The sequence below is a fragment of the Gigantopelta aegis genome, chromosome 9 (assembly GCF_016097555.1).
Source record: "Gigantopelta aegis isolate Gae_Host chromosome 9, Gae_host_genome, whole genome shotgun sequence".
Taxonomy (NCBI): domain Eukaryota; kingdom Metazoa; phylum Mollusca; class Gastropoda; order Neomphalida; family Peltospiridae; genus Gigantopelta; species Gigantopelta aegis.
Genome location: NC_054707.1, coordinates 61,773,951 through 61,800,111, shown reverse-complemented (window position 1 = coordinate 61,800,111; position 26,161 = coordinate 61,773,951). Strand labels below are relative to the sequence as shown.

General features: G+C 37.1%; 1 protein-coding gene across 4 annotated transcripts; it reads right to left on the bottom strand.

The window, feature by feature from the left end:
• Positions 1-1,540: 1,540 nt before the first annotated feature.
• On the bottom strand, positions 1,541-26,133 carry LOC121381080 (tRNA N(3)-methylcytidine methyltransferase METTL2-like). Of its 4 annotated transcripts, XM_041510177.1 has the most exons (11): positions 25,884-26,024; positions 22,323-22,507; positions 18,982-19,267; positions 17,483-17,574; positions 14,127-14,518; positions 12,678-12,727; positions 12,099-12,159; positions 6,103-6,242; positions 4,952-5,058; positions 4,137-4,202; positions 1,541-1,848 (listed from the first exon to the last, which is right to left on the bottom strand). In XM_041510177.1, the coding sequence occupies exons 3-11, from the start codon at positions 19,221-19,223 to the stop codon at positions 1,691-1,693; spliced, it is 1,308 nt and encodes a 435-aa protein (XP_041366111.1). In that variant the 5' UTR covers positions 19,224-19,267; positions 22,323-22,507; positions 25,884-26,024; the 3' UTR covers positions 1,541-1,690. The 4 variants fall into 4 exon arrangements, with proteins under 4 accessions (XP_041366111.1, XP_041366110.1, XP_041366112.1 ...); XM_041510176.1 differs by lacking the exon at positions 22,323-22,507 and having other exon boundaries at positions 25,884-26,020; XM_041510178.1 differs by lacking the exons at positions 22,323-22,507; positions 25,884-26,024 and adding an exon at positions 24,638-24,691.
• Positions 26,134-26,161: the final 28 nt, after the last annotated feature.

Genomic DNA, 26,161 nt, shown 5'->3' with positions numbered 1-26,161 from the left:
TGGTTGAAATTTTGGCATTTTTAATTCAATGTGTAATGAATCGTCTCGACAATGTATTATGTAATGTCTACGGCTTTTTACAAGCCTGTCTTTTCAGCCTTTCTGCTTACTTCTGTACACATACAATCCCACTTCTGACACCATATGAAATACACAACATTCAGAAAGGAAAGATGGTGGGATGCCATTTATTAATGCACATGTCAGGATGTGTTTACACATTCAAATGATTGATGTCGGAACATATTATGACACCTGTAGGGCTCACCTGGCATGCTTCTTTCAATAACATGGGAGATCTGGCCTGGTGCTTATAAAATGTTTAAAGTCTAGACTGAGGTTCTAATACACCATGAACATTGTATGTGTATGACGTCATTCGAGATTGAGTCTGGACTCTAAAAGCTTTATAAGCACGGGCCCAGTGCTTCCTGCCATGCTGATTCCACCCCAAATTGTTATGGAGCTTTCACCAAAGCAGTCATGTTGGCATGTTGAAACATGTGGATCGGTGACATCAAGAGAGTATCTGGATACATTGGTGAAGAGTACAGAACCACAATCCTGGAACGTCCAGTTGACATGCACTTATTAATTTACAAAAGCATACCCTACTTTAGTGCAAACTATCTTAACCAAGATGATTACGCATTGTGTGGGAGGAAATGTTCTGGCATTCTATAGTTCATTTCAGAGTGTGGTTGCTGTTACAAAGCTATAGCATCTTGCTTATATAAAAAGAAACTGGTCTTCATGCTGCGTCATGAAATGCTGTCGACCACCACAATGTCACCGAGTAGAAGATCTATACATCTGATAACAATTCCATGCCCTGCAGTTTACACTTTAGCAGAGACATGGACAATGATACCGTTGCATTTTATAACTCAAAATGTTCAGTCGTCAAACGACACCGTGCTTGCTGAGGAGTATTATTGAATTCAGATGTTGCAATTTGTACTAAAATTTTTTTACTTTTGTCTTGAAATATTGATGGCTCTAGTCATGTGACATGAAATGAAAAATTTTTTCTGTGGATTGTTTTTTTGTTGTTGTTTTTTTTTACGCTGCATGTGCATCACGTACCTCAAATGCATGCAAGGATTCGCTACTCATGTTAGTGAGGACCAAGAGGATTTACCCAATATTTCATTTGTAGATTGAAGGAAATGATTTTATGATGAAAAGTAAGTTAGATCCTTTGCAAACTTTGATTCATAGATTATGCCCCCCCCCAACCCCCCCGCAAATAAAAATAAAATAAGACATAAATTAAAACTAAACGTTTTGAGTTTAAAGTTAAACAAAAAGCCTAAGTAGAAGCCACATCAAATCTGGAACTTTTTTCTGTACAGATACAACTACAGTTATATACTTAACATGTTTAAAATATGCTTTCTTTCTTTTTCCTTTTTGTGATCCATCTTCCATAGCTATATAATTTTTGTTGCATTTTATTGAAGAATAACATTCACTTTCTAAAAACATTTAATCCAAATCCAATAAAGCAAACAATAATATAACAATAGAAAGTTTGTAATTATATTGTAAAATCTTTTTTATTAAACTATTACACTTGTTTAAAATTGATCCACAATAAATATAATTATAAAGATTGTTGTTTTTTTATCAATAAAACCAAATTTATATCTGATGTAAGTTTTTTTTCTTTCTATTAAACAGCTGTTTGTCAACTTGATGGTTCATGCTGTTCAGGTTTTTTGTATTTACACTGAATCCACACTCGGTACATTTTGAGTTGTTTCCCTCTGTTAACTTGTAACCTTCTGTCAATCAGATTCTGAACTTCAACAAGGCCAGCTTTCTCAAACATTGACTTCAGCTCGTCTGAAATGTTTAAATATAAGTTTACTCTTTTTTTTTTATAACGCTAGACTAGAAACAGAAAGTTGATGATCAACTATACAGAATGATGTTTAAAATACATTAATATACAGTCATAACATCATTATCTCGACCTCTTGTTATGTCATATATCTTGAGATTAAGAAATGGTTCGATGTCATAATTTTTCTCTAACGGCTGTTAGGCGTACATTGTGCCATTGATATCTCAAACTATTTGGCAGGGTCTCTCCAACATCAAACAATAATGATGTTTCACTGTACTTTTGTTTTACACCTAGTAATTAGTATTAAGAATTGGATGGACTTTTATCATCAATTATTGGTTTTAATTGTTTAGTACTAAGTCATCAAACTTTCGATTATACAAACAATTAGAAATTATATGGACTTAAGAAGGATTTGTATTATTAGAACAATGCACTTATTGTCGTGTTCGTCGGCATAGACCATACAAATAGCTAATTTTATCTTTAATACTTATTCAATATCTTTATGTACACATGGAAACAATCAAACTCTAGCATAGTTACATCAATTCCATGAACTAAACTGCAGGAATAATTACAGTTGACGTTTTACATGACAATTGACTGTGAATTTTTATAATCGACAATCAGACTGGAAGAGTCCAACCAACCAATTTTATATGATAAATGATCACTGAAAGATCACTTCTAAAGTAGTGTCATAAATAGAATAAAAATGATTTTCATCAATTATTTCTTTCATGACAAGTAAATTATTACTGACAAGTAAATATTTTGTAAATACCTATTGAATGATACTCTACCTAATTTAACATTTACTTTTTTGGGCTCTCATCGATGTACAAGGTGGTATTTACTCTTGAAATTGAAATAAAGATGTCAGTAAACAGGAGATTTGTGACCTTTATTGGAACAGACTATAACACATCTTGATGATATGTGTCAACTTCATTTACCTGTAAACAAATTTTTTATTTACAATTGCAAGTTAACTGATTATTTTGAATTGCAGCATAAATTATTAATTATGACCAGCATATTTAGTGAATGTAAATACAATAAAAGTACTTCAGAAATTTGATCAATCTTGCAACCACTTAAAGGTGCTATATTAGAAGTTATATGTGAGCATCTGTTTGTGACAAAGATTCTACAATAAAAATGTATTTTACACTAGTAGATAAAATTATTTCCTATAATCATTTATAGGCATATAGTTAAAGATGTAGTCTTTAAATGTTAAAGCCAAATTTAATAAAAACATGATTTGCAATAGCTGTCATTATGCAACTTTGAGATAGCACCTTTAATACTGGTATAATAGATTTAGTTTTGCTCAAAAGTTACTTATAAATGTCTACAAATATTTTGTTCTGAAGAGGGATAGGGGTAAACTGTCATCAGAAACAGTCCCTCACATATTGTAACAGCAATGAAATTGACACATATTACCAAAATTTGTTAGTCTGTTCCAATAAAGTGCACATATCACCTGTTTATTGACATCTTTCTTTTACTTTCATGAGTAAACACCACCTTGTACATCAATGAGAGCCAAAAACAAGTAAATGCTAAATTAGGTAGACTATCAGTAAATAGATATTTAGAAAATATTTACTTGTCTGTTTAATATGTAAGAAATAATCGACAGAAATCATTTTTATTCTATTTCCGACACTACTATAATAAATGATGTTACTGTGCTGGTGGATCTTAACAACTAAATAAAATCAATTCATCTAGTTGGAAGGAGTAGTCGGTATGACATGTTTTTTCCCCTCATTCTATAGACCAAGTATTATAGCATTAATCATACATTAAACACAGGGCTTCTAGAATTTTTATAAAAATCACTAGCCATCGGATCAGTGATTTAAACAATTTATTAGCCATGATTGAAAATTCACTAGCCCTACTTTTAAGTAAATTGTATACAATTTTACTAATAGTAATAATCGGATATGTCACTTAAAGAGGATATTCATATGTACAATATAAACTTAAATACAGCATTTGACAAGTTCTTTTTTTCACTAGACGTCAGGCATGGCGATAGTAACTATTTACTAGCCCAACATTGAATATCACTAGCCATGGGAGTGGGGCTACTATAATCTAGAAGCCCTCTTAAACACCAACTAACCATAGAATATGCTGAAGTGTTGTTCAACAAATATATTCCTTTCCCTTGAAAATATAAAAAATACACTGTTGATAGTGAAGTTAACTGGTCAATAATTTTTCCATCCAGTATGAAACTCTTATAGAAATAAACTCTAACCTTGAGTAAAGAAGTATACTCTTGTTCCATCTCCTCTTACGTAGAAATTTCTAGACAGACACCGACCTGATAACAAAAAACATAAACTGTATATGCATAATCAAAACTACAAATTAATGTCAACAAAATATGTATGAAAATAACTCTTTAAGTATGATAAATATAATTTTTATTTAAGCAAGTGTTGGTTGAAAGTTTTTGATCGCTATTTTCAAAGAAAAATTAACCACAAATGTCTTTTTTAACTGTACCAATTTTATTTATAATTTATAAACTAGTCTGTATTTTATATTTCCAAACTTTAAAAGTGGTTTTTTGTTGTTTTTCCCTTAAAGTATTTTTGATAATGGCTTAATATAGTAACTACATTAAAGCTACTTGGTATGGTTTGCCTGGCTAAAACTTAGTTCCTTTCTTGAAACGGTCATTTCTTCACTAGATGTGAAATTTATCCAAAATTCCCACAACCCACAAATTTTTAATCTTTTTCTGAAATGAATAAATACATTAATATGTTCATGATCAATCAAAGTGTAAACAATCCTGATATTCATTTAAAAAAACCTGGTATCATTAAAATTCTAGAGTGTGTCAAACAGTCACATTAAGAATATCTTAACCTTCTTTAGACATTAGGAAAATATTAATACACCGGATGGACAAAAATTAATATTCTAACCATGAAAATCACAAGTCTCGACCACAAATATCATACAGTGTTTTTAGAGAACTATACTTTAATAAATGTTTAGAATCAGTGGGATATTATGGCTGTAAAGCTGTCATGATGGTGATTAGAGAAACAAATCAGTTACCTTTTTTAAATCTCAGTTGTGCCAAGTCATATCTTCCGTAGTCACGAAACAGAATCAGTCCTCCAGGCTTCAAGGACTTTGCTAGATAGTCGACCGCAGCCTGCATTCTGAATTATTAAATAAATTTGTTTCAAAAACTTTCAACCACCAAAAATACTTATATAAAAAAAAATAAAAAAAATAAAAAGGTAACATTTTGTTCATTACTGCAACAGTGTAATTTATTATTAAACAATTCAGGCCTGTTGGATATTACTTTTTTTTAATGATTAATATTCAAAACAGATCAATCCATACAATTATTGCATTGAAAGGTGAACTTAGGTGTAAATTATAGATAAATCATCTGACATTTTTTTCTTAGTATATTATTTTTAAAAACTACAAGTCACGTATCTGGCTAATTTTTGTAGAATTTATATTCACCATAAGTTAGTAACGGACAACCAAGTTAAAGGCTACTTTTTGGGTATAGGGCAAACTTTCCTGTCAAACTGTTTTCAAGTACATTTTGGGACATTATAAATATAGATGTAATGGCAGTGCCTCCACCATAATGTTTCTTAGGTATGGCTCTGAAGTAATTGATTATAACAATTATAAATATAAATGTAAATGGCAGTGCCTCCACCATAATGTTTCTTAGGTATGGCTCTGAAGTAATTGATTATAACAATTATAAATATAAATGTAAATGGCAGTGCCTCCACCATAATGTTTCTTAGGTATGGCTTTGAAGTAATTGATTATAACAAGTATAAATATAGATGTAAATGGCAGTGCCTCCACCATAATGTTTCTTAGGTATGGCTTTGAAGTAATTGATTATAACAATTATAAATATACATGTAAATGGCAGTGCCTCCACCATAATGTTTCTTACGTATGGCTCTGAAGTAATGTTGATTTTATTTTTAATTGATTATAACAATTATAAATATTAAATAAATAATTAAATGTGTATTTATGAACTTTGTATAAAACAATGGCATAGCCATGTTTTAAAAAAAAAATTGGGGGGGGGGGGGTCCACCCAAACAAAGCTCATCGATGTTACGATTGTAAGACAGGCCAGTATATACGGTGAAGTGACCACCACCCCTCCCCTCCAACTGTAGCTACACTATTGGCACAACAAAACAAAGTCTTACTTTTGTGGGTTAATGGCCGACAAGACAAAGATCATAATAACAACATCGAGACTGTTTTCCGGAAACGGCATCTCCAGCCTGTCGGCTGTGATGTCACAAACAAAGGCATGACAGTGGGCGGGGTCATAGTCCAGGTGTTCCTGTACAAATAATCACAGATGTCCATCAATATGTTAGTATACAAAACATTAGAAAAAATTGGTTATCTACCTTCCCCCTAAACCTTCTGACTACTGCAAGCGAGATATCTCGCCCGACGTCACGCCAGTCGACATACTGTACACTGTATACAGTGCATTCCCCAATTCATATTTCCTGCCGTTTTGCACATGATACTCATCGGAAATGTTTTTTCTTAACAGGAAAGTTTATTTCACAGCATACTAGCTTTGTTTGTTGTTTTTAAGTGGAAAAGAGCTTGGAATTTTGAGTTTAAAAAGTGGTTTTCGGCAAGTATTTTCGTTAGACAACAATGGCAGCATGTCGTGGTCATTTTCAGGGATCAAAAGCTGATTGTGACAGCTAATTTGATAATAAATTTGATCGTTTTACCAACAATGAAAATCACAAACTATTGCAATATGAATCATAGTTCGTTTTTTGTTTTTTAAATTCTGGTCAGAAAACCACTGTTATCGGGAATAATGGACATAGATACTGGACAGCTGTCCACAAATGCCTGTAAGTAAATGCAACTTTGGAGAAAACTTGGGGTGTTTTCTCTTTTATAGATACATTACCTGTCCTCAAACAAGGGCACCTCCCCCCCCCCCCCCCCCCCCCCACGCAAGTGGTCTGGTCCAAACATCCCAACAGCCAATGGGATGGCCTAAATTCTTCTACTGCATACTGCTCTCTAGTTCCGGTCACATGACTGTAACTTCCTTCTTTTTCCCTGAGCGCATCGCACGGAGAACAGGAAGCAGGGAGGCCCGGGTGGGATGAAATCTTGAGGACAGGTAATGTATCTATAAAAGAGAAAATCACTCCCAAGTTTTCTCCATTTCTTTTCACATTACCTGTCCTCAAACAAGGGCAGCATTCAACAGATGGTGGTGGGTGCCGAGATCCGTAGATGCTTGTAATAACTCCCCAAACCTGGATGGCCACATCGGAGCAATGAGCAACAGGCGACAATGGTACAGCTGAAACCTCTGAAGTACCCTTGGAAGGAGGATTGGTGGAGGAAAAGCGTACGCGTCCATCTGTTCCCAGCTGATGGCCAAGGCATCGGGATCCAGAGCTTCTGGATCTGGCACCAGACACACATAAACCCTCAGCTGATGGTTGAATTGTGTGGCGAAGAGATCGATGTTTGGTGTCCAAAGTCTGTAGCACACCCATCGAAATGCTTCGGGATGGAGCATCCATTCTGTCAGCTGTGGAGACGACGGCCGAGACAGTGTGTCAGCTAGTACATTGGAAACCCCTGGAATATGGCGAGACCGAAGTTGCAGCGGAATCTCGTCGACCAGCTTGTAGAGACGATACGTCAACTGCTGGAGTGGGTTCCGCCCTGACGGTTGATATAAGCCGCCGCGGTGGTACTGTCTGTGGCCACCATGAGAGGGGCCCCTGTCAACATCTATCGCCAATGAAGGATAGTGTAGTAGACTGCCAACAACTCTAGCAGGTTGATGTGGAGTCCGAGTTCGCCGGGAGACCACAGCCCTGAAGTAGTCTGGTTGCTGAGATGGGCTCCCCAACCTTCCAGTGACGCGTCGACGAACAAGTGATGAGTGGCTAGGAAGGGCCGCATAGAGACACCGTCTAAGACGTTCGATCGGAGCTGCCACCACTGCAGGCTGGAGCGTAGATTGTCCGGGAGTGAGATGATCAAGTCCGGACTGTTGAAACGAACAAACGGGTTGAGAAACATCTGCAAGCGCCGCAACTGGAGACGACCTCTGAGTGTCAAATCCTGGGCGGAAGTGAGGAGACCCAGGAGACTCTGTCAACCGTGGAAGGTCATTGGAGCGGTGAGCGCTATGGCAATCATGGTCTGGATCTTCTCCCAACGGTCTAGAGGAAATTGAACGAGGCCCAGGTCGGGTCGAAGCCAAGTGCCTATGAACTGTAGAGACTTCGTGGGATCCAGTCGAGATTTCCCGATGTTGATAATCCAACCCAGATGCTTTAGAAAGTCCATGATGAAGCCCACATGTGCAGTAAGCCCTGTCTTGCTCTGACACTTCATCAGGCAATCGTCGAGGTACGGGTAAAAGGATATACCTCTGCGATGCAGGAAGCGGGACATCGGAGTCGTGATTCTGGTGAACAGCCATGGCGCCATGGATATCACAAAGGGCAGGACTGTCCATTCGTAATACCGACCCTGTAGTACGAACCGGAACATAGCGATGACAATCGGCATGCATCGGAACGTGAAGGTAGGCGTCCTTGAGATCTAGTGAGGCAAGCCAATCCCCCGGTTTGATCACAGCGAGGACATCTCGCAACGTTAACATCTTGAAGGACGGAGGAGGAAGCAGGTAGTGGTCGTTGAAAAACGCCAAGTTGTGGATCATTTGCAGCTCCGGTGAATCTTTCTTCAGCACGAGGAAGATGTCCGAGTAAAAGCCGGGTGTTAGGCATGCTTCCGAAATGTTGCGAATGGCTCCCTTCACCAGTTTGTTGACAGACTCATGTAGGACCTTGACTTGTGATACGGAATGCTGCGGTTCTCACGGTGAAGTGGTCAATGGAGGGATGGAAGACAATTGCAGACGATACCCTGTCTTCAAGATCGACGTGACAAACGGATCTTCACAAAGTGTCTCCCAGTTTCGCCAATAACGGCGAAGTCGACTTCCGACCATGGATATTTCGACCGGTGTGTTGCACACCGGAAGCGTCAAAACCGAGTCGTTGTTCTGGTTCAAAATCAGGGGTGGGCGTAGGTCGAGACAATCTGAGCAGTCCAAGATTGGTTGGCTGGCGTCAACGTCGACCAGGCTTCCCCTGGGTCCGAGCGGGAGGACCGGATGGTCGTCTGTCCGGAAACCGTCGAGAAGGTTGACCTCGAAAGGAACCTCCCCAGCGCTTAGATGGTGGTTGTGCAGTGAACGTAGACTTCGTGGATTCCAACGTCGAAATAAGTTGTAAAGCTTTGACAGTTGCTGTCGACTGTTGGTCTTTATCATTGGCCGTAACCATGTCAGAAACCTTGCCTGCAAACAGCTTTGTTGCGGACCACGGTTGAGCTAACAGCTCCTTCTTATGCTGGAAATCCAAGGTTGACTTTTTCAGTTAAGCCTGGCGACGGTAATGCATACACATCGATGACATAGAGGTAACCGAAAACGTCAGGAAAGCCAGCATCTGCGTGTAGCACCGTGCATCTTTTGCCTGGGTGGCCATCGCAGCAAGGAAAACGTCCAAATAAGACAACACAAACAAGCAACGTCTCTGGGCAGTATCCATGGCTTGGACCTGTTTGTCCTTCAAATCCACAGTTGACGACTTCCCAAGATGGTGAACATCTTCATCCAAAAATGGAGCCCCATCTTTAAATGGCATGTCAAACACCGGATACATATGGTGATTGCAAGACGGGAAGGACGCTGTCTCTTTAAAGATGCGGTCTAAATCTGTCGCCACGTCGGATATGAGTGTACCAGCTGCCAAGGAATGGATAACCACATCTTCCGGAGGGACATCAGTCGCTATCATCGGTGTCGGTCCCTTCTTGGACAGCGTTGGTGGATGTGGCAAGGACGGCAACATGTCATAGACGGCCGCCAAGCAATCCCTCATAGTCATATGGTCAGTAGAGTCAGGCTCATCAATGATAGAAACCGCTGTAGGCGCTGCATCCCCAAAGTCCCGGAGCACTCGAGCACAGGCCAATCGATCTGCCGAAATGGAAGCCGCCGGTGAACCGGATCGTGGACAGTCCCGTCGAGAACCCTCGGAGGCCCTGGAAGTCACATCAATCGAAGGTCGGCGCTGACGATCCATGGAACCCGTAGGAAGCCGTGCAGGTCATGGGGAATGGCTATGGTCCCGGCTCCGATGCGCCGAAGATGACTTCCCCGCCGAAGATCGGTGAGCCGTGGAGTCCGTGGAACGTCTATCTGCATGAGCCGGCTTCTTAGAGGGCTGCGTAGAGACTGCAGGCATGTCATCCGAAGTCTTAGGTATCGGTGGAGCTGAAGAAGCCGCACCCCCTGAAGAGGGGACTGGAACCGGACCTGACCCCGAAACCGCCGGTTTGGGTAAGGTCGCCATTGTTTCTTTCAGCATGGTCGGTAGAATTGAATGTAACACGTCCGCCACGGAGTCAGCAATCGAAGGCGAAGATTCCACCTTCTTGGTCCTCGCTGACACCACCTTCAGGTAAGCCGCGAACTCGACATCAGACAACCCCGAACAAAGGTCGCATCTTGAAGTGAGGCCACATGGAACACGACAACCCGGACATAAGTCGTGAGGGTCGCCGCCGGCAGTAAACTTCTTGCAGCGTAAACACACTCGAACTAGTCGCTGAACATCATCAGACATGATAATAATAATTTTTCAATCTTTGAAAAGAAAGAAAAACCAACCATAACACAAACACAAAGCCGGCACGACAACCGGCGATATAAACAACATTTCATGTAATTAAACGCTTGGAAAGTCAAGCAAAATACGCAAAAGACATACGAAAGCTAACGAAAATGAAGGTGAAAAACATTTCACCCAAACACGAATACAAAACCAAAGGTCTTATAAAATTTTGACTGCAAAACAGAGCCAAGCAAAAGGACGTCCAGACCCTTTAGCGAAGAGAAAAAGAAGGAAGTTACAGTCATGTGACCAGAACTAGAGAGCAGTATGCAGTAGAAGAATTTAGGCCATCCCATGGCTGTTGGGATGTTCGGACCAGACCACTTGCGTGGGGGGGAGGTGCCCTTGTTTGAGGACAGGTAATGTGAAAAGAAATTTCAATTTCTTGCCTAATTTTAATCACCATTAACTGATCTAAAATATCATAAAAATTACAAAAACCCATGAAAATAATACTTACCGATTCATATATGAACTTTATTTTATGTATTTATAAAACATTTAAGTGAATATATGTCAGTAAAAATTATAAACTTGTACCCACTCAAGGTGGTTTTTGTCAAAAAATAATCCAGTAGTCTACAAGTTAAAACTAAAACTCAAAAGATGATTTTGCCAGGGGTATTATTATTGAGAAATAAACCAGTCCTGGCCTGGCTAGTAACATTCACTGTGGCCAATATAAAGATATGAACCCAGCTTTACACCAAGGACGGCAGACGTCTTGAAGATATGAACCCAGCTTTACACCAAGGACGGCAGACGTCTTCAAGATATGAACCCAGCTTTACAAACAAGGACGGCAGACGTCTTCAAGATATGAACCCAGCTTTACACCAAGGACGGCAGACGTCTTCAAGATATGAACCCAGCTTTACACCAAGGACGGCAGACGTTTTCAAGATATGAACCCAGCTATACACCAAGGATGGCAGACGTCTTGAAGATATGAACCCAGCTTTACACCAAGGACGGCAGACGTCTTCAAAATATGAATCCAGCTTTACACCAAGGACGGCAGACGTCTTCAAGATATGAACCCAGCTTTACACCAAGGACGGCAGACGTCTTGAAGATATGAACCCAGCTTTACACCAAGGACGGCAGACGTCTTAAAGATATGAATCCAGCTTTACACCAAGGACGGCAGACGTATGAATCCAGCTTTACACCAAGGACGGTAGACGTCTTAAAGATAAGAACCCAGCTTTACACCAAGGACGGTAGACGTCTTAAAGATATGAACCCAGCTTTACACCAAGGACAGTAGATGTCTTAAAGATATGAACCCAGCTTTACACCAAGGACAGTAGATGTCTTAAATCATCTTTTTAACTGTACCTTAACTTATTTTACCATCAATAATAGGTCATATACACATGCTGCCAAAACACCTTAAAATGTCAGTAACATAAAGTGAACAGTGAAACTACTACTTTACTTACTTTAACTAACTGGATAGCAGTTGGGGAGAAATCACAGCAGTATACCATGAGGTCAGGATCACTGAAAAACGATAATCATGCTAAACATTTCGTTCTAATTCAACATATTTTTAAAAACAATTCTCACTGGTTCTGTACTGAAATCCAAGGTAGTAAAATCTAAATAGTTACACTTTTTTTTATTATGTGAAAAACTACTGTAAGCTGTATTCCCCCTCACCCCCCCCCCCCCCCCCCCCCCCCCCCCCCACCCCACATATAAACACTTCGCAACATATAAGTTTTGCAAACGATTAACATTACACACACTATCCCTGTTTACAGTATGTCATAACTTAAGCAAGGAACAGATGCTTTATTTATGTATTGATGTTATGATTTTCTTAGCACTGCCAACAAGCCAAATTTGTAACAGTAAAACCACCAATCAACATTGGCAAATTGGAAAACACAATTTCAACAGTTTTACAGTAACTGTTACTTAGGGGATAACTATGATGGATTGAACCATTTGTGGACATTAATGCTGGTTTTACGGTCTCAAATGGAGATGAAGAAACAAAGAAAACTATTTCATACTTATTGGTTTGTAAAACTGGATACACTGTATTGCCAACACCACAGCCAACCTGCAATGAAAAAAAAAAAAAGAGGAAATGAATTTTGTGAAGTGGGAAAAAACTGGAGTTCATTTCAAAACATGATTTATCTATTTAAATTTGTTTTTAAAAAACATGGTTTTGCTTTAACAGGATGTACAATTAGCGCATATTACAAGAAGCACAGTTCAGTGGATTGTGTTTTGTTGTAAACTTTGTTGTGCTGTTTCTTACTGTTAACTCCAAAATCTTGATTTTTTTTTGCTTCTCATATTTTAACCTGGAAGAAAATGCTAGAAAGTGAGAAGTTCTAGAAATTAGTCTTAATTACTCTTGACTATTTTGTGACCACCAAAAATAGTCTTTTTGACACAAAGTTTATGCAGGGTTTCTAGGATTTAAAAAAAATTCACTAGCCATGGGATCAGTGATTTTTAAAATTTACTAGCCCTACTTTACATTAAGTTAGTATAATTTTACTAAATAATAGTTATAATCAGATATGTTACCTAACGAGGGAGATAGAGATTAAAAACACTAACATTGGGGATTGGGGTCAGGAAATACATATTTACAAAACAGATTTGACTGCAACATTTGACTCCTTTTTTTCACTAGCTGTTGGGCTTGGTGATACTAGTTATTTACTAGCCAAACATTGCATATCACTAGCCATGTGAATGGGGCTACCATAATCTAGAAGCCCTGAATGGTATGATGTAAAATGTGTAACATAAAACATTGCCAAATAATGCTTGAATCAAGTAATTGCAATCTATGCCAGACAAATATCTAATGGACGAGAATACAAATAAATAAATAAATAAATGCTTTATCCAATTTTGGGTAAGAAGCATTATTCAGAGAACCCTCATGAAAAAAAATAAAAGAAAAAGAAATATGAAAAATTCTCAGCAGAGGTAGGTCCGGGAACATAATCTGATCTGGGGATAGCTGAAAAAGCCAGTAAGAGTCAGACACAGTGGCTATCTCGGGTAAGATGTGTACCACAGCATGAAATAGATAAACTAAGTGCAGCCAAACTTTATTGTCTTGATGATGAAAGAAAAATAAATGTGAGGGTTGTTGTGAAAATTATGCCACTGAACAATATTTTTTTTTACCTTTAGATATTCCAGGCTCTTGAGATTACTGAGGCTCAGTTTTTACTTTTATTGATATACCTAAGATAACAAATTTCTAAAATATTGTCAGAAATAGAATTAAAATGATTTGCATAAATTATTTCTTACATACTATACTGACAAGTAAATATTTTGTAAATATCTATTTAATGATAGTCTACCTAATTTAGCATTTACTTGTTGAAAGAAATAATTGACGAAAATAATTTTTATTCTATTTCCAACACTACTTTAGTTATATATTCAACACCTTAATAAATATACAAGAAATGTTATAAACTCACCTCAAGAATTCTAAACTTTGCATTTTCTCCAGGGAAATGGGAGATGCCTTCATTTATATGAACATGTCCCACTTTCTCAGTCATATCATTCACACCACTGTTCTCCAAATCTCTTTCACATACAGAGTTGTCCTTACCAGAGTGACATTCTGACATTAAGTGGCCACAGGGGTTATCTGAACTGTTATCTGTCTCACAGTTTTCAGGTTCAGAAAGACATGGGGTCTCGGTTTGGTCTTTGTCATTTACTGATGGCTGGCTTTCTGGCTCACATTTTTTGGTGTAGAGTTCAGGAAACTCCGTAAATAACCAGTGGCGGTCTTTGAAAAATCTGTTAGTGTGCACATTGTAAAACTCATCCCAGAATTGGCCAGCTTTTTCTTCATATAAAACTGAAACAAAAAAAAAAAAAACATAATTATATGATGATTATGGATACTTGAAGGTACCGGTACATGCAGCTGTAATTCAGAAGTTGTGTGGCTTTTAATCAATAATTTTATTGTTAATTCTGGAATACAGTTTTAAGTGAGAAGGATACAAGAATTAAAGTAATGATGTTCATAACACAGGGCTTCTAGATTATGGTAGCCTCACTCCCATAGCGAGTGATATTCAATGTTCAGGGGACAATATTTCGAAATCTGGGGTAACCGGAAGTCGGTTCACATGGTTTTTACCTAGGTAACCAATTGTTCGGTTACGTGAATTATATTTGTGTAACCCATGGGTTATTTCATCGGTTACCTCAAAATTACGTTGAAATTATATTTTAAATACATAGTTTTTAGCTGAAACATAAAGTTAAAACAAATACAAAAGAAAACATTTTACAAAAAAAAAAATGTCTTTAATGCTTGCTAAAGTTAACAATATTATAAAAGAACTGAATATTAGCCCCAGTACTGAAACAAAATACAGGGGCGTAGCCAGAAATTATTTTAGAATTACACACGCCAAAGGCGTTCCCAAGCGGGGGGATTCGGGGGGCCTCCCCCTGTGGAAATTTTGAAACTCAGGACGCCTGTAGATGCATTTTTGAAAATCTTTTTTCGAGTCAATTTTAAGGTCTATGTTATAGAACAATTACAGACAGCCTCGACCTATTCCGGATTTTGTTTTTGAATTACGCACATGCGTAATGGGCGGTACGCCTTTGAAATAGATAAATACTCATTTGTAGGGATTCCTTTTTGCGATGGCTATGCTACTTTCACTTCATCGATGGTACTTATGTAAAATTATAGCCAATCCAATAGTATGTCTACATATATTCCTTTAGAGATAAAATAGCAGCAGAAAATTTAGCCGTCCCAAGCGGTCCGAGCACATTTCTTTCAAACTGTTTTAAAACTGTAGACTGGTTGCAAGTTACAACTGTTGCAATATAACGTTGTTTACTGGTTTGCTGCGCATCAAGTATCTAAAAATCAGTCTAAAACATTTGTCGGAATACCAGTAGTATGTCTGCATGAATAAACTTCCTGTAATCGTGAAGTTTGCAAGTTTTAATTTCTGAACGTTTACAGGTCATGACATAACCGATTTGCGGTTCGCGTAAATTTAATTTTGCGTAACCAACACACGAACAGAACGGCAGTTCGCGTGAAATATTGTGCCCTGAATGTTGGGCTAGTAAACAATCACTATTGCCATGCCCGATGGCTAGTGAAAAACCCCCAGAAACAAAAGAAGTCAAGTGTTGCAGTTAAGTCTATTTTGTAAATATGAATATCCTGTCCCCACCCCCAATATTAGTGTTTTTAAGCTCTATCTCCCTCTTTAGGTGACATCCAATTATTACTATTATTTAGTAAAATTATATTACCTAAAGGGACATACCTTAGTTTTTAAAGACTAAGGCATATTGTTTATTATTAGAGCCATTTTTGATAACTGAAATCATACTTTACTTAGATTTTATTATTTAGATTATCCATTTCCGTACATTCGAAGTGTTTTTGGTCATCCTAGTGTTTTCAATATCATAAAATGCATGTTATGGAGTCGAGGTTTAGTCTATTTTAGAGGATATTTTCAAAGTCACTCAAATGTAACTTTATCCAAATGTGTTACAGGTTTGTAGATTAACTGAACTTAGTGTTAATTTTCATGGGCTGAAACTAGGGTCTGACCCTTTAAGTAAAGTAGGGCTAGTGAATTTTTAATTGCGGCTAGTAAATTTTTTAAATCACTGATCCCATGATTAGTAGATTTTATAAAAATTGTAGAAGCCCTGCATAACAATCAAGTGAAAAGTATTTCTTTAATGACACCTCTGCACATTTTATACTACAGATATTTGGAGGCCATTTCTGTTTGTATAAAAAAATCTGTGTTTTTCTTTGGTCTCACAAGCAATTATGCTAAGAAGCTTACGAAATATAATTTCAAACTCCATAAGCAGACAACATTCGTTACTATGGATAAGTATTGTTTTATTTACATATTGACCAAAGTTCTTACAAAAGGCATATAAAAATAGAACATTTTTGTTATTTCCAAAGCACTTTTCCTTTTGTTTTTATGTCAAGTCAAACTGAAATATTTGACCAAAAGACACTTAAAATGGAGACTGATACGAGGTAGAGTTAAAGTTGTGTAAGATGCGAGTGTAGTGCCTTGATAATTCTGCGTACAGAGTTGTGAACATACTCGGGCAGAGCCAGCATCAAATAATTATGTGACCATTAATTGTGCTTCACGATATTCCTGATTTTATGCCCGCAGTTCAATTCACCTTTTAATGGTGCATCAGTGTTTCTATAGCTTGCTCTCTGCTAGGAATCTGGTGATGCAGTAGTGTTTGCACCAATGACAGCCATTAATTCCACTGCACGTGACAAATCTGAGCCTTCTCCAGACCTAACGCATTATTGGTGTGGTAAAATGGAGGGGGCAAATTTTTAAACAAAATTTCTAGTTAAGATATACTTTTGTCCCTTAGTTTTTCTTTTTATAATGCATTTATTTACAATTATTTTATAAGTGAGCATTAAAAATAATGTTTGTTGCTCTTAAAATAGTTTATTAAAATGTATGTGTGATAAGTGGTGTACTTGTGAAAAGCATTGCGAATAAATTGAACCATAGATCAAATATTTAAAACTGAATTGAAAAAAAAAAAACCTGTCAAATTTTATTTTACTTTAGCGAAAGAATTTCATGTAATGATTGATATTTTGTGAAAAATAATGGTGGGTTTCTGTATATTTTAGGAGTTTTATAGATAATCTGGCGAGATTTTCTACATAGCCAGAGCTAGTCCTGCCTAGTGCCAGGATTTACACATGTGAACTCGGACTTGTTCACTGAGAGTGCAACACATGTAAATCCCCGTTTACTGTTAAACGTACCTACGTCATCTTCTGGCGCCATATTATCGGCCTGTTCTTCAGTTTTCTTCCTAGCCTCATCTTCCTGCTCACTGTCCCAAACAACATTGTCCCTACAAAACAACAATATCCATCAATATTTCACCAAGCGACAAAAACAGAAGAAAATAGAATTACAACTTCCTGTTAAAAAATATCTGTATGCACATACATTAAAATATTGTAACAACACAGTTTGGACAGAAAACACAATAAAGTTAAGATGTTAATTTAGTGCTGTTCTACACACCAATATCTGTTTTTAATATCTGGCAGAATATTATATATATATACAATGATGAAGTATTTTAATATTTCATCTAACAGAATGTCTTTCTTTTCAATGGTAATTAATTTTTATTTATTTGTGAATGATAAAAGATATTGGCAACCAAATACATATCCCACCTCCATCCCATCTGGACTGCATAACTGCATATAAAGCATAATTATGCATTAGTAAAAATTTAAATATGAATCTGCTATATTTTCATATAACATATATATTGATGAGGTAGGCCTATAGATCATGACATTTTAGATCGACAACAGTCACTTTTTCCACCCTTATTTTGGCTTTGCACACAATAAATATAACATATACAATGGTAATTGTTTTATACGATATATTTCACAAAAGGTATTTTGAAAAATAAAAACATACCGACCTGTAAACAACAGTCTGCTTGTTAAAGAATTTTAATAGGGATCAAGTTTAGTAGACCAGTTTTTATTACAATGTGGCGAAGCATTGTAATAATACAACTAATTTTGATTTTGAATGATGTCACTTTACAATAACAATAAACTGGGTACATCATCTCCTTACAATAATAATAAACTGGGTACATCACGTTACCATTTTTATAAAACTTAATAATAATATTAATGTTTTTAAATGAGTTTTAGCATTATAAATATTAGAGCTACTCATGTCAATTCATTGGTCACCTTTTGACATAAGACCACTACATGTATAACTAACCAATAATTGAACATTCTAGAGCTAGTTATGTCAATTCATTGGTCTCCTCTTGACACAAGAAAGACATGTTTTATTTAACAACGCACTCAACACATTTTATTTATGGTTATATGGCGTCAGACATATGGTTAAGGACCACACAGATATTGAGAGAAGAAACCCGCTGTCGCCACTTCATGGGCTATTCTTTCCGATTAGCAGCAAGGGATATTTTATATGCACCATCCCACAGACAGGATAGTACATACCATGGCCTTTGATATACCAGTCGTGGTGCAATGGCTGGAACGAGAAATAGTCCAATGGGCCCACCGATGGGGATCGATCACACACCGATCGTGCATCAAGCAAACACTGTACCACTGGGCTACATCCCACCCCCCTCTTAACATAAGTCCACTACATGTCTAACTAACCAATTATTGAACATTCTAGAGCTAGTTATGTCAATTCATTGGTCACCTTTTGACACAAGACCACAACATGTGTAACTAACCAATTATTGAACTCCCAGACTCGAGGCGGATCTGTAAGAGGTCGCTGTCTATTAGGACCGAGATTCTCTACAGTGGTTGAGCTAACCAGTGTTCGGAGCATTTTATCACAATACTGACGACAGCTGGCTTCAGCAACGTAAATATGTTTGGGAGCTTTAACTGCAAACTTGAGAACTGCACACACCGGTCTGGTGAGAAGCACCGACTTTTTGAGGTTGAGAATCATTCTCTTGAAGCACATCCAGTAGATTTACAGGTAGTACACACGTAAATGTATGGGCCAGTCTGAAATACCAAATATGAAGACTTCAGTTTGCTTGCAAAAATAAACTCAATAATATGAACTGGATACATTCTAGGTACAATACCCACATACATGTATGTTAATATGTTGTTATTGTACACTACTGAATTACTACTAGAACATACAACAAAAAGTACATGGTGTTTAGAATTCAAAACCTTCATATGATTCTAATTGATTGTTTAATCGAAAGTTGATCTATCACTTTGAATCGATTATAACCAATGATGAAATTCTAACCATTTCCCAATACTATAAAATTATAATTTCCTACTTCTAGACCTGAACCGTATGCACACCGTAAGCCTTGTTGTTATTGCTATTTTGTACCTCTCAATCAATGTGAGTGTTTTGTATAATTAAAGGAAATGTTCTGTTCAACGACACACTCAACACATTTTATTTACGGTTATAGGGCATCAGATATTGAGAGGAAACCCACTGTTGCCACTTCATGGGTTACTCTTTTCGATTAGCAGCAAGGGATCTTTGTTAAACCAGTTTTGGAGCACTGGCTGGAACGAGAAATAGCCCAATGGGCCCACCGACGGGGATCGATCCCAGACAGACCGCGCAGCGAGCAAGCGCTGTACCACTGAGCTACATCCCGTCCCTTGTATAATGAATTGAACTGAATTGTAAGATAATCCTCTAGTCCGGAAGGACTACACTGTCATAGATAGATCTACATCATACATGCTAGCGACCACACCATTGAGACTGAATCAATTGAACTGAATTGTAAGATAATCCTCCAGTCCGGAAGGACTACACTGTCATAGATCTACATCATACATGCTAGCGACCACACCACTGAGACTGAATCAATTGAACTGAATTGTAAGATAATCCTCCAGTCCGGAAGGACTACACTGTCATAATCTACATCATACATGCTAGCGACCAAACCACTGAGACTGAATCAATTGAACTGAATTGTAAGATAATCCTCTAGTCCGGAAGGACTACACTGTCATAGATCTACATCATACATGCTAGTGACCAAACCACTGAGACTGAATCAATTGAACTGAATTGTAAGATAATCCTCCAGTCCGGAAGGACTACACTGTCATAGATCTACATCATACATGCTAGCGACCAAACCACTGAGACTGAATCAATTGAACTGAATTGTAAGATAATCCTCCAGTCCGGAAGGACTACACTGTCATAGATCTACATCATACATGCTAGTGACCAAACCACTGAGACTGAATCAATTGAACTGAATTGTAAGATAATCCTCTAGTCCGGAAGGACTACACTGTCATAGATCTACATCATACATGCTAGCGACCACACCACTGAGACTGAATCAATTGAACTGAATTGTAAGATAATCCTCCAGTCCGGAAGGACTACACTGTCATAGATCTACATCATACATGCTAGTGACCAAACCACTGAGACTGAATCAATTGAACTGAATTGTAAGATAATCCTCTAGTCCGGAAGGACTACACTGTCATAGATAGATCTACATCATACATGCTAGCGACCACACCATTGAGACTGAATCAATTGAACTGGTTGTTTAGCACTTTTGTGTACATTTTAACAAAATGAACCTAATGCTGACAAAACATTTTAACTGAATGAACCAAATATGTATTGAAGATGTTTGGTTAATTTCAAACTATTTACAAATGTTTTGTAAATTTTGATGATAACCAGTTATATGCTCCTTGCACATTCACTTGATATTGTAAGATACTTGATCCCGTTATTAAAAAAAGAAAGCACGAGTATAAAACTACTGAGTGCATGTACATAACTACCGAGCTAATCAATAAGGACAAATAAACATAAAAGTTACAATCAAATTTTTTTTTTTTTATTAAAAAAGCACACAGTGTTCAAGTTCAAATTAATATACAACATAAAATGGCTATTTAGTAAAATATATATGTTATTCTGAATGTGCCACTAAGTTGTGTGATTTCATTTTTGAAATCGGATTAGGTCCAGAACAATATGGCGACTTCAATTTCTCAGTACTGCTAATAACTCAGCAACTTGAGCTGACTTTCGGCCAGAAAAATGCTCATTTAGCCGCCAAGATAAGTAAGCAAGCAGTGTAATTGCGCTCTGGCTCGGTATTTTTAATGTATGCATTGCAAGTGAACTTTTCTATAATGAAACTAATTATTTTACTTTGTTTTTGTCTTTTGTTATATCTTCTAGGTACTGGAGAATGGGTTGTATTCGATATGAGTTACAGTTTTCTGTCATAAATTTAAATCTTTTAAATTTGTTCATATCCTACTGGAAGCTGAACTGAAAAGTGGCATTTATTTGAACTTTTTCTATCATAAACTTAATTATTCTACTTTTGTATATGTTACAGGCAGCTGAAGTGAAGAATGGCTTGTATTCGAAACGAGTAAAGGGTGTGTGGCAGGCGACAGAATCACAGCCTCATGAGAGCGAGATTCTGATTATTTGTCAGACTTACATGATGCTCAAAAGAAAGTTCAAAAACAAGTTTCCCATAATAAGCAAATACCAAATGGATCCGAGAAGAATTGTCAAGACCTAGCATTGATAGCGTATATTAGCATGTATCCACAAGAAACATCAACACATGGCAACTCAAAGAAAGGATGTGGCAATGAATAAGTAAGAAGCACAGCTTCAACAATGGAGAACATTTCCAAAAATGTTGTTACAGAAAACCCATGAGACGTATATACAAAACTTGTCCAAGAAAACTCTATTGATGCTCCAAAACCTAAAACAGATGGTCAACCTCCAAAAACGAACCACTGCCAGAACAAAAGAAACGTTGCTGATATGTACAGACATTAATGAACATGATAAATGATCATGAGTTCATCCAAGAAATTGTTCAAATGAAAGGGAAGCCACCAATGGTTGTTCTGTATACAGAACAGCAGATAAAGGACATCCAGAAATTCTATTCATACGATAGCAATGTAATTGGAGTATGTTATTTAACTCTTACTTTTTTTTTAAACACTCACATATTACATATACAAGACAACCCAATAATGCTGGGTCCACTGTACCTACACTGGGATGGAGAATGTTCAACATATCAACACTTTTTCTCCCATATGAGGATGAAGCTCGACGATGACATCTACACCGAAATCAGCTTTGGTGAGTTAGTGATAGGTTCTGATGAGGAGAAAGCACTGCTGAAAGCTATAAAGCAATGCTTTCCAGTTGCCATGCAACTTCTATGTTATCAGCACCTGGAAGAAAACGTCAGAAGACATCCAACACATAAAGTAGGAGTAAACGACAAGATAAAAAATTAAATCGTAAAAGCAATATTTGGAAAAAATGGAATGATGGAGACAGACGAATATGAAAAATGTGTTTTGGAACTGAGAGGGGAATTATTACAGATGGCACCCGATTTCATTAGCTATTTTAATAAGCTCACACCGAGATTAAAAAAGTATGTGTTTGATCCATCTAGAGAAAAAGAAGCAGTATCCATTAACTGGACCAATAACAATAATGCAAATTGCTAAATAATATCATCAAACTGTCAACAAAATGGAAAATTCTTAAAATCCCCGATCTAATTGAACACTTATTTCAAATTGTACGTTTACAATATGTTGATATACGTCGAGCCATTCACGGCCAGGGAAACTATGAAATAGTCCAGAAACTCTGAAGTAAAGTTGTATCACATGTTGCCAGGACCCAGAAATCAGACAGTGAAAAAGATCTATTGACAAAACATTTTTCAATGGAAAAATACGAAAGCCAACAAAATTTACAAAATCAACAGTGCAGTGGAGATTCCAAAACCAGCAGCTATCACCAAAAAAAACAGGACAAAAGAAACGATCTCGAAGTGTGCGAGCTGTTGGCGCCAACAAAAAATGACAAACATTGAATCGAACCAACAGTTGTAACAGAAACAACAGATAATCCCTACAATTAAAATTTAAACTTACTTATTAATAATTAATTAATTTATAATTAAGCAGACTTTTGTGCTAAAAGTTCATATTTTTATTTTGAATTCATCTTTTGAGTTCTAGAATAATAATGCTATTAATAATACTTATCAATGTATGAATATAGTATGTGAAGCCAGCCAAAATTCTTTTTTTCTAACTCTAAGGTAATGCTGCTTTTTTTAAAAAGCATGTTGTAAAATATTTTTTGCAGTATTCAGTTATGGGTGTGCTTAGTACTAGTTTGTATTGTGTTTACAAAATTTAAAAGGAGCTTTTCAGGTAGAAACGTGCAAGTCAGGAAGGTCGTGGGTGGGTAAAACTGCATAAAAATGTAAGTACTATTAAGTTATTACTTAACAGTATTAAGTAAAATAATATATATTTCTTACTAAATAGCAGAGCCGGTTTAAGGATCCACTGGGCCTGTAGCACAAATAACAGCATGTCCCCCTTCCCAGAATATATATTTTGCAATCTCAGGGAGAGGGGGAAAAACGACCTGGAAAAACGGCCCCCTGGAGTGCGGGGTCCGTGACGTGTTACATGTGCTAATAGGATAAACCGACTCTGCTAAATAACCATTTTATGTTGTATATTAATTTATATATCACTGTGTTCTTTGTTAAATAAATTTTAAAAAATTCGATTGTAACTTGTGTTTATTCGTCCTTATTGATTAGCTCGGTAGTTTTATACTTGCGATTGGTAGTGCTATACTTGAGCTCGGTAGTTCTACACTAGCACTTGGTAATTGTTCACTTGCATTCAGTGGTTCTTGGTTGAGCTTAGTAAATAGGGAATGCAGATGATTCGTCCTCTGGACATTTCATCCACAGACAATTCGTCCACTAAAAATTTGTCTACTGTTGAACTCGAGACGATTCGTCCACAACCACAAATTGTTCTTGGACAATTCGTCCACAATAATTTATATAGTTAATTTAGAACTTGGCTGGAACTTGGTAGCGGAATGAAGATAATATCATTGTTTATTGGTTGGTTACTTCGAAAGACGTCACGTTGTGGCATTTTTGACATGAATGACGAAATTTTAGTTCAATTACTAGCTTTGTTTTCTAAATAGTATGTCAGAATTATAGGTGTAATTGAAGAGCAATTTGAATAACAACATATCAATAAAGTACTATAATGGACACAGACAGACAATAACCCGAGTTCTCTGACTGTAAGAGAGCTAGACGGACATTTGGACATAAACACGCTCTCATTACAGTCAGAGACCAAGCTATGTATTTTTTTGGCAATTGCCGACAACCAAAAAGTTGTCAAAGATTTCCGCTCTAATACCACAACAATCCTACGTTTGACGTCAAATACATTTACATTGCCCATTTTCGAGTTACTTGATTAAAAAAAAATCAGATATTAATCACTAATACACACACTACAGAAAGAAACCCGACAGCACCCACATTCAGCTAAGCTTCGGCAAACTCCGGACAGCAGAATTCTAAGTTCGCTGACCTATATTGTGACATTGCGACACATGATCGCCACTCAGCCATTCCGTCTTCCAGGGGCTGTCTCAAAGCTGTCTCAAAACGTACCGTTTGGGTACCAGTGATTTGAATGGTCATAAATTTTGACGACATGTGACAGATACCCCTTCTTGTATTTGTGGCCATCCAGTTGTTTTTGCCCAATATATGTTGCAGCTCGCAATACCCATTTACTGAACCATTATAATCTCAAGTGTCATACTTTGCTATTTGGAGATTCAAATTTAAGTGTCCAAGAAAATATCTATATTTAAATCTGTTGAGAATTTTCTTATTAATAGTAAGCGTTTCGAGATCATTTAACCATTCTAATTGTTTGCTATTTATTCTTTGTTTCTTCTACACACTCCTCTCGTCTATTCCCCCAACTATTTGTGTTATCTTTATTGTAATATTGTTCTAGCCATCTTGATGTATAACATGTATATTTGTTAAATGTAGGGAGAGGCCTTAATATAGGCACTTGCCTGTTGGCCAATCCCAAATTTGATTTGCTAATAAATATTGTTTAAACCAATGTAACGTCATTAATGTGCGCAGACTTTTGTGCCGCGCAGACTATGGTGACATGAGTGTATATATTTAAACTAGGTTTTACGGACACTACTAACAGTGTCAAAGGAAACTCCAACTCACAAGGACTTTTGTTCAAGGGCACATGCACTGAATCTGATACATTATGATAAAATTTAGGAAAGTGTACCGCCCGTTCCCCCCATTAGTTATCGATCTAAAGAGGGATTTTGGTATAATATCCGCCCGGTCCCCTCCATTATTATTTTTAGTTAGGGTTGAGGGTTAGGGTTAGGGTTAGGGTTAGGGTTAGGGTTAGGGTTGGGATTATGGCTGGGGTTAGGGCTAGGGTTAGGGTTAGGGGAAGGGGGGACCGGGCGGATATTTTTCCGGGATTTTTTGATGGGGGTATATATCCCTAACCCTAACCCTAACTAATATCATCATGCTACAAAACGACAAAAAAAAAAGAAGAGGAAACATTAATAAACTATTATAAATGATGGGGGGGAACGGGTGGAGCTCTTGCCAAAATTTATTAGTCACTTTCACGGCTTCAGTGTAAAGAGTGTTTATGATTTTACTTTACATAATACATATTTAATATTAATATTTACCAAGCATTATGTTGAAACACATTTTGTGAATCTGTCAAAAATCTAGTACCAAACTGGGGTTTAACACTAATGTTTTGCTCATCGTTTCGACTCATTCCTGAAGCCATTACTGTTTGCTAATCGTAATCATAAATAATTTTATAAACACAGTTCACTGCCTAACATGTTACCATCCCAAACAGGAACCGGAACTATAACACAGACTACTGATTACAAAAGATTTACTACACTTCTAACAATTGACGTTAGGTACAACACGAATGTCAAAGAGGGCCGTC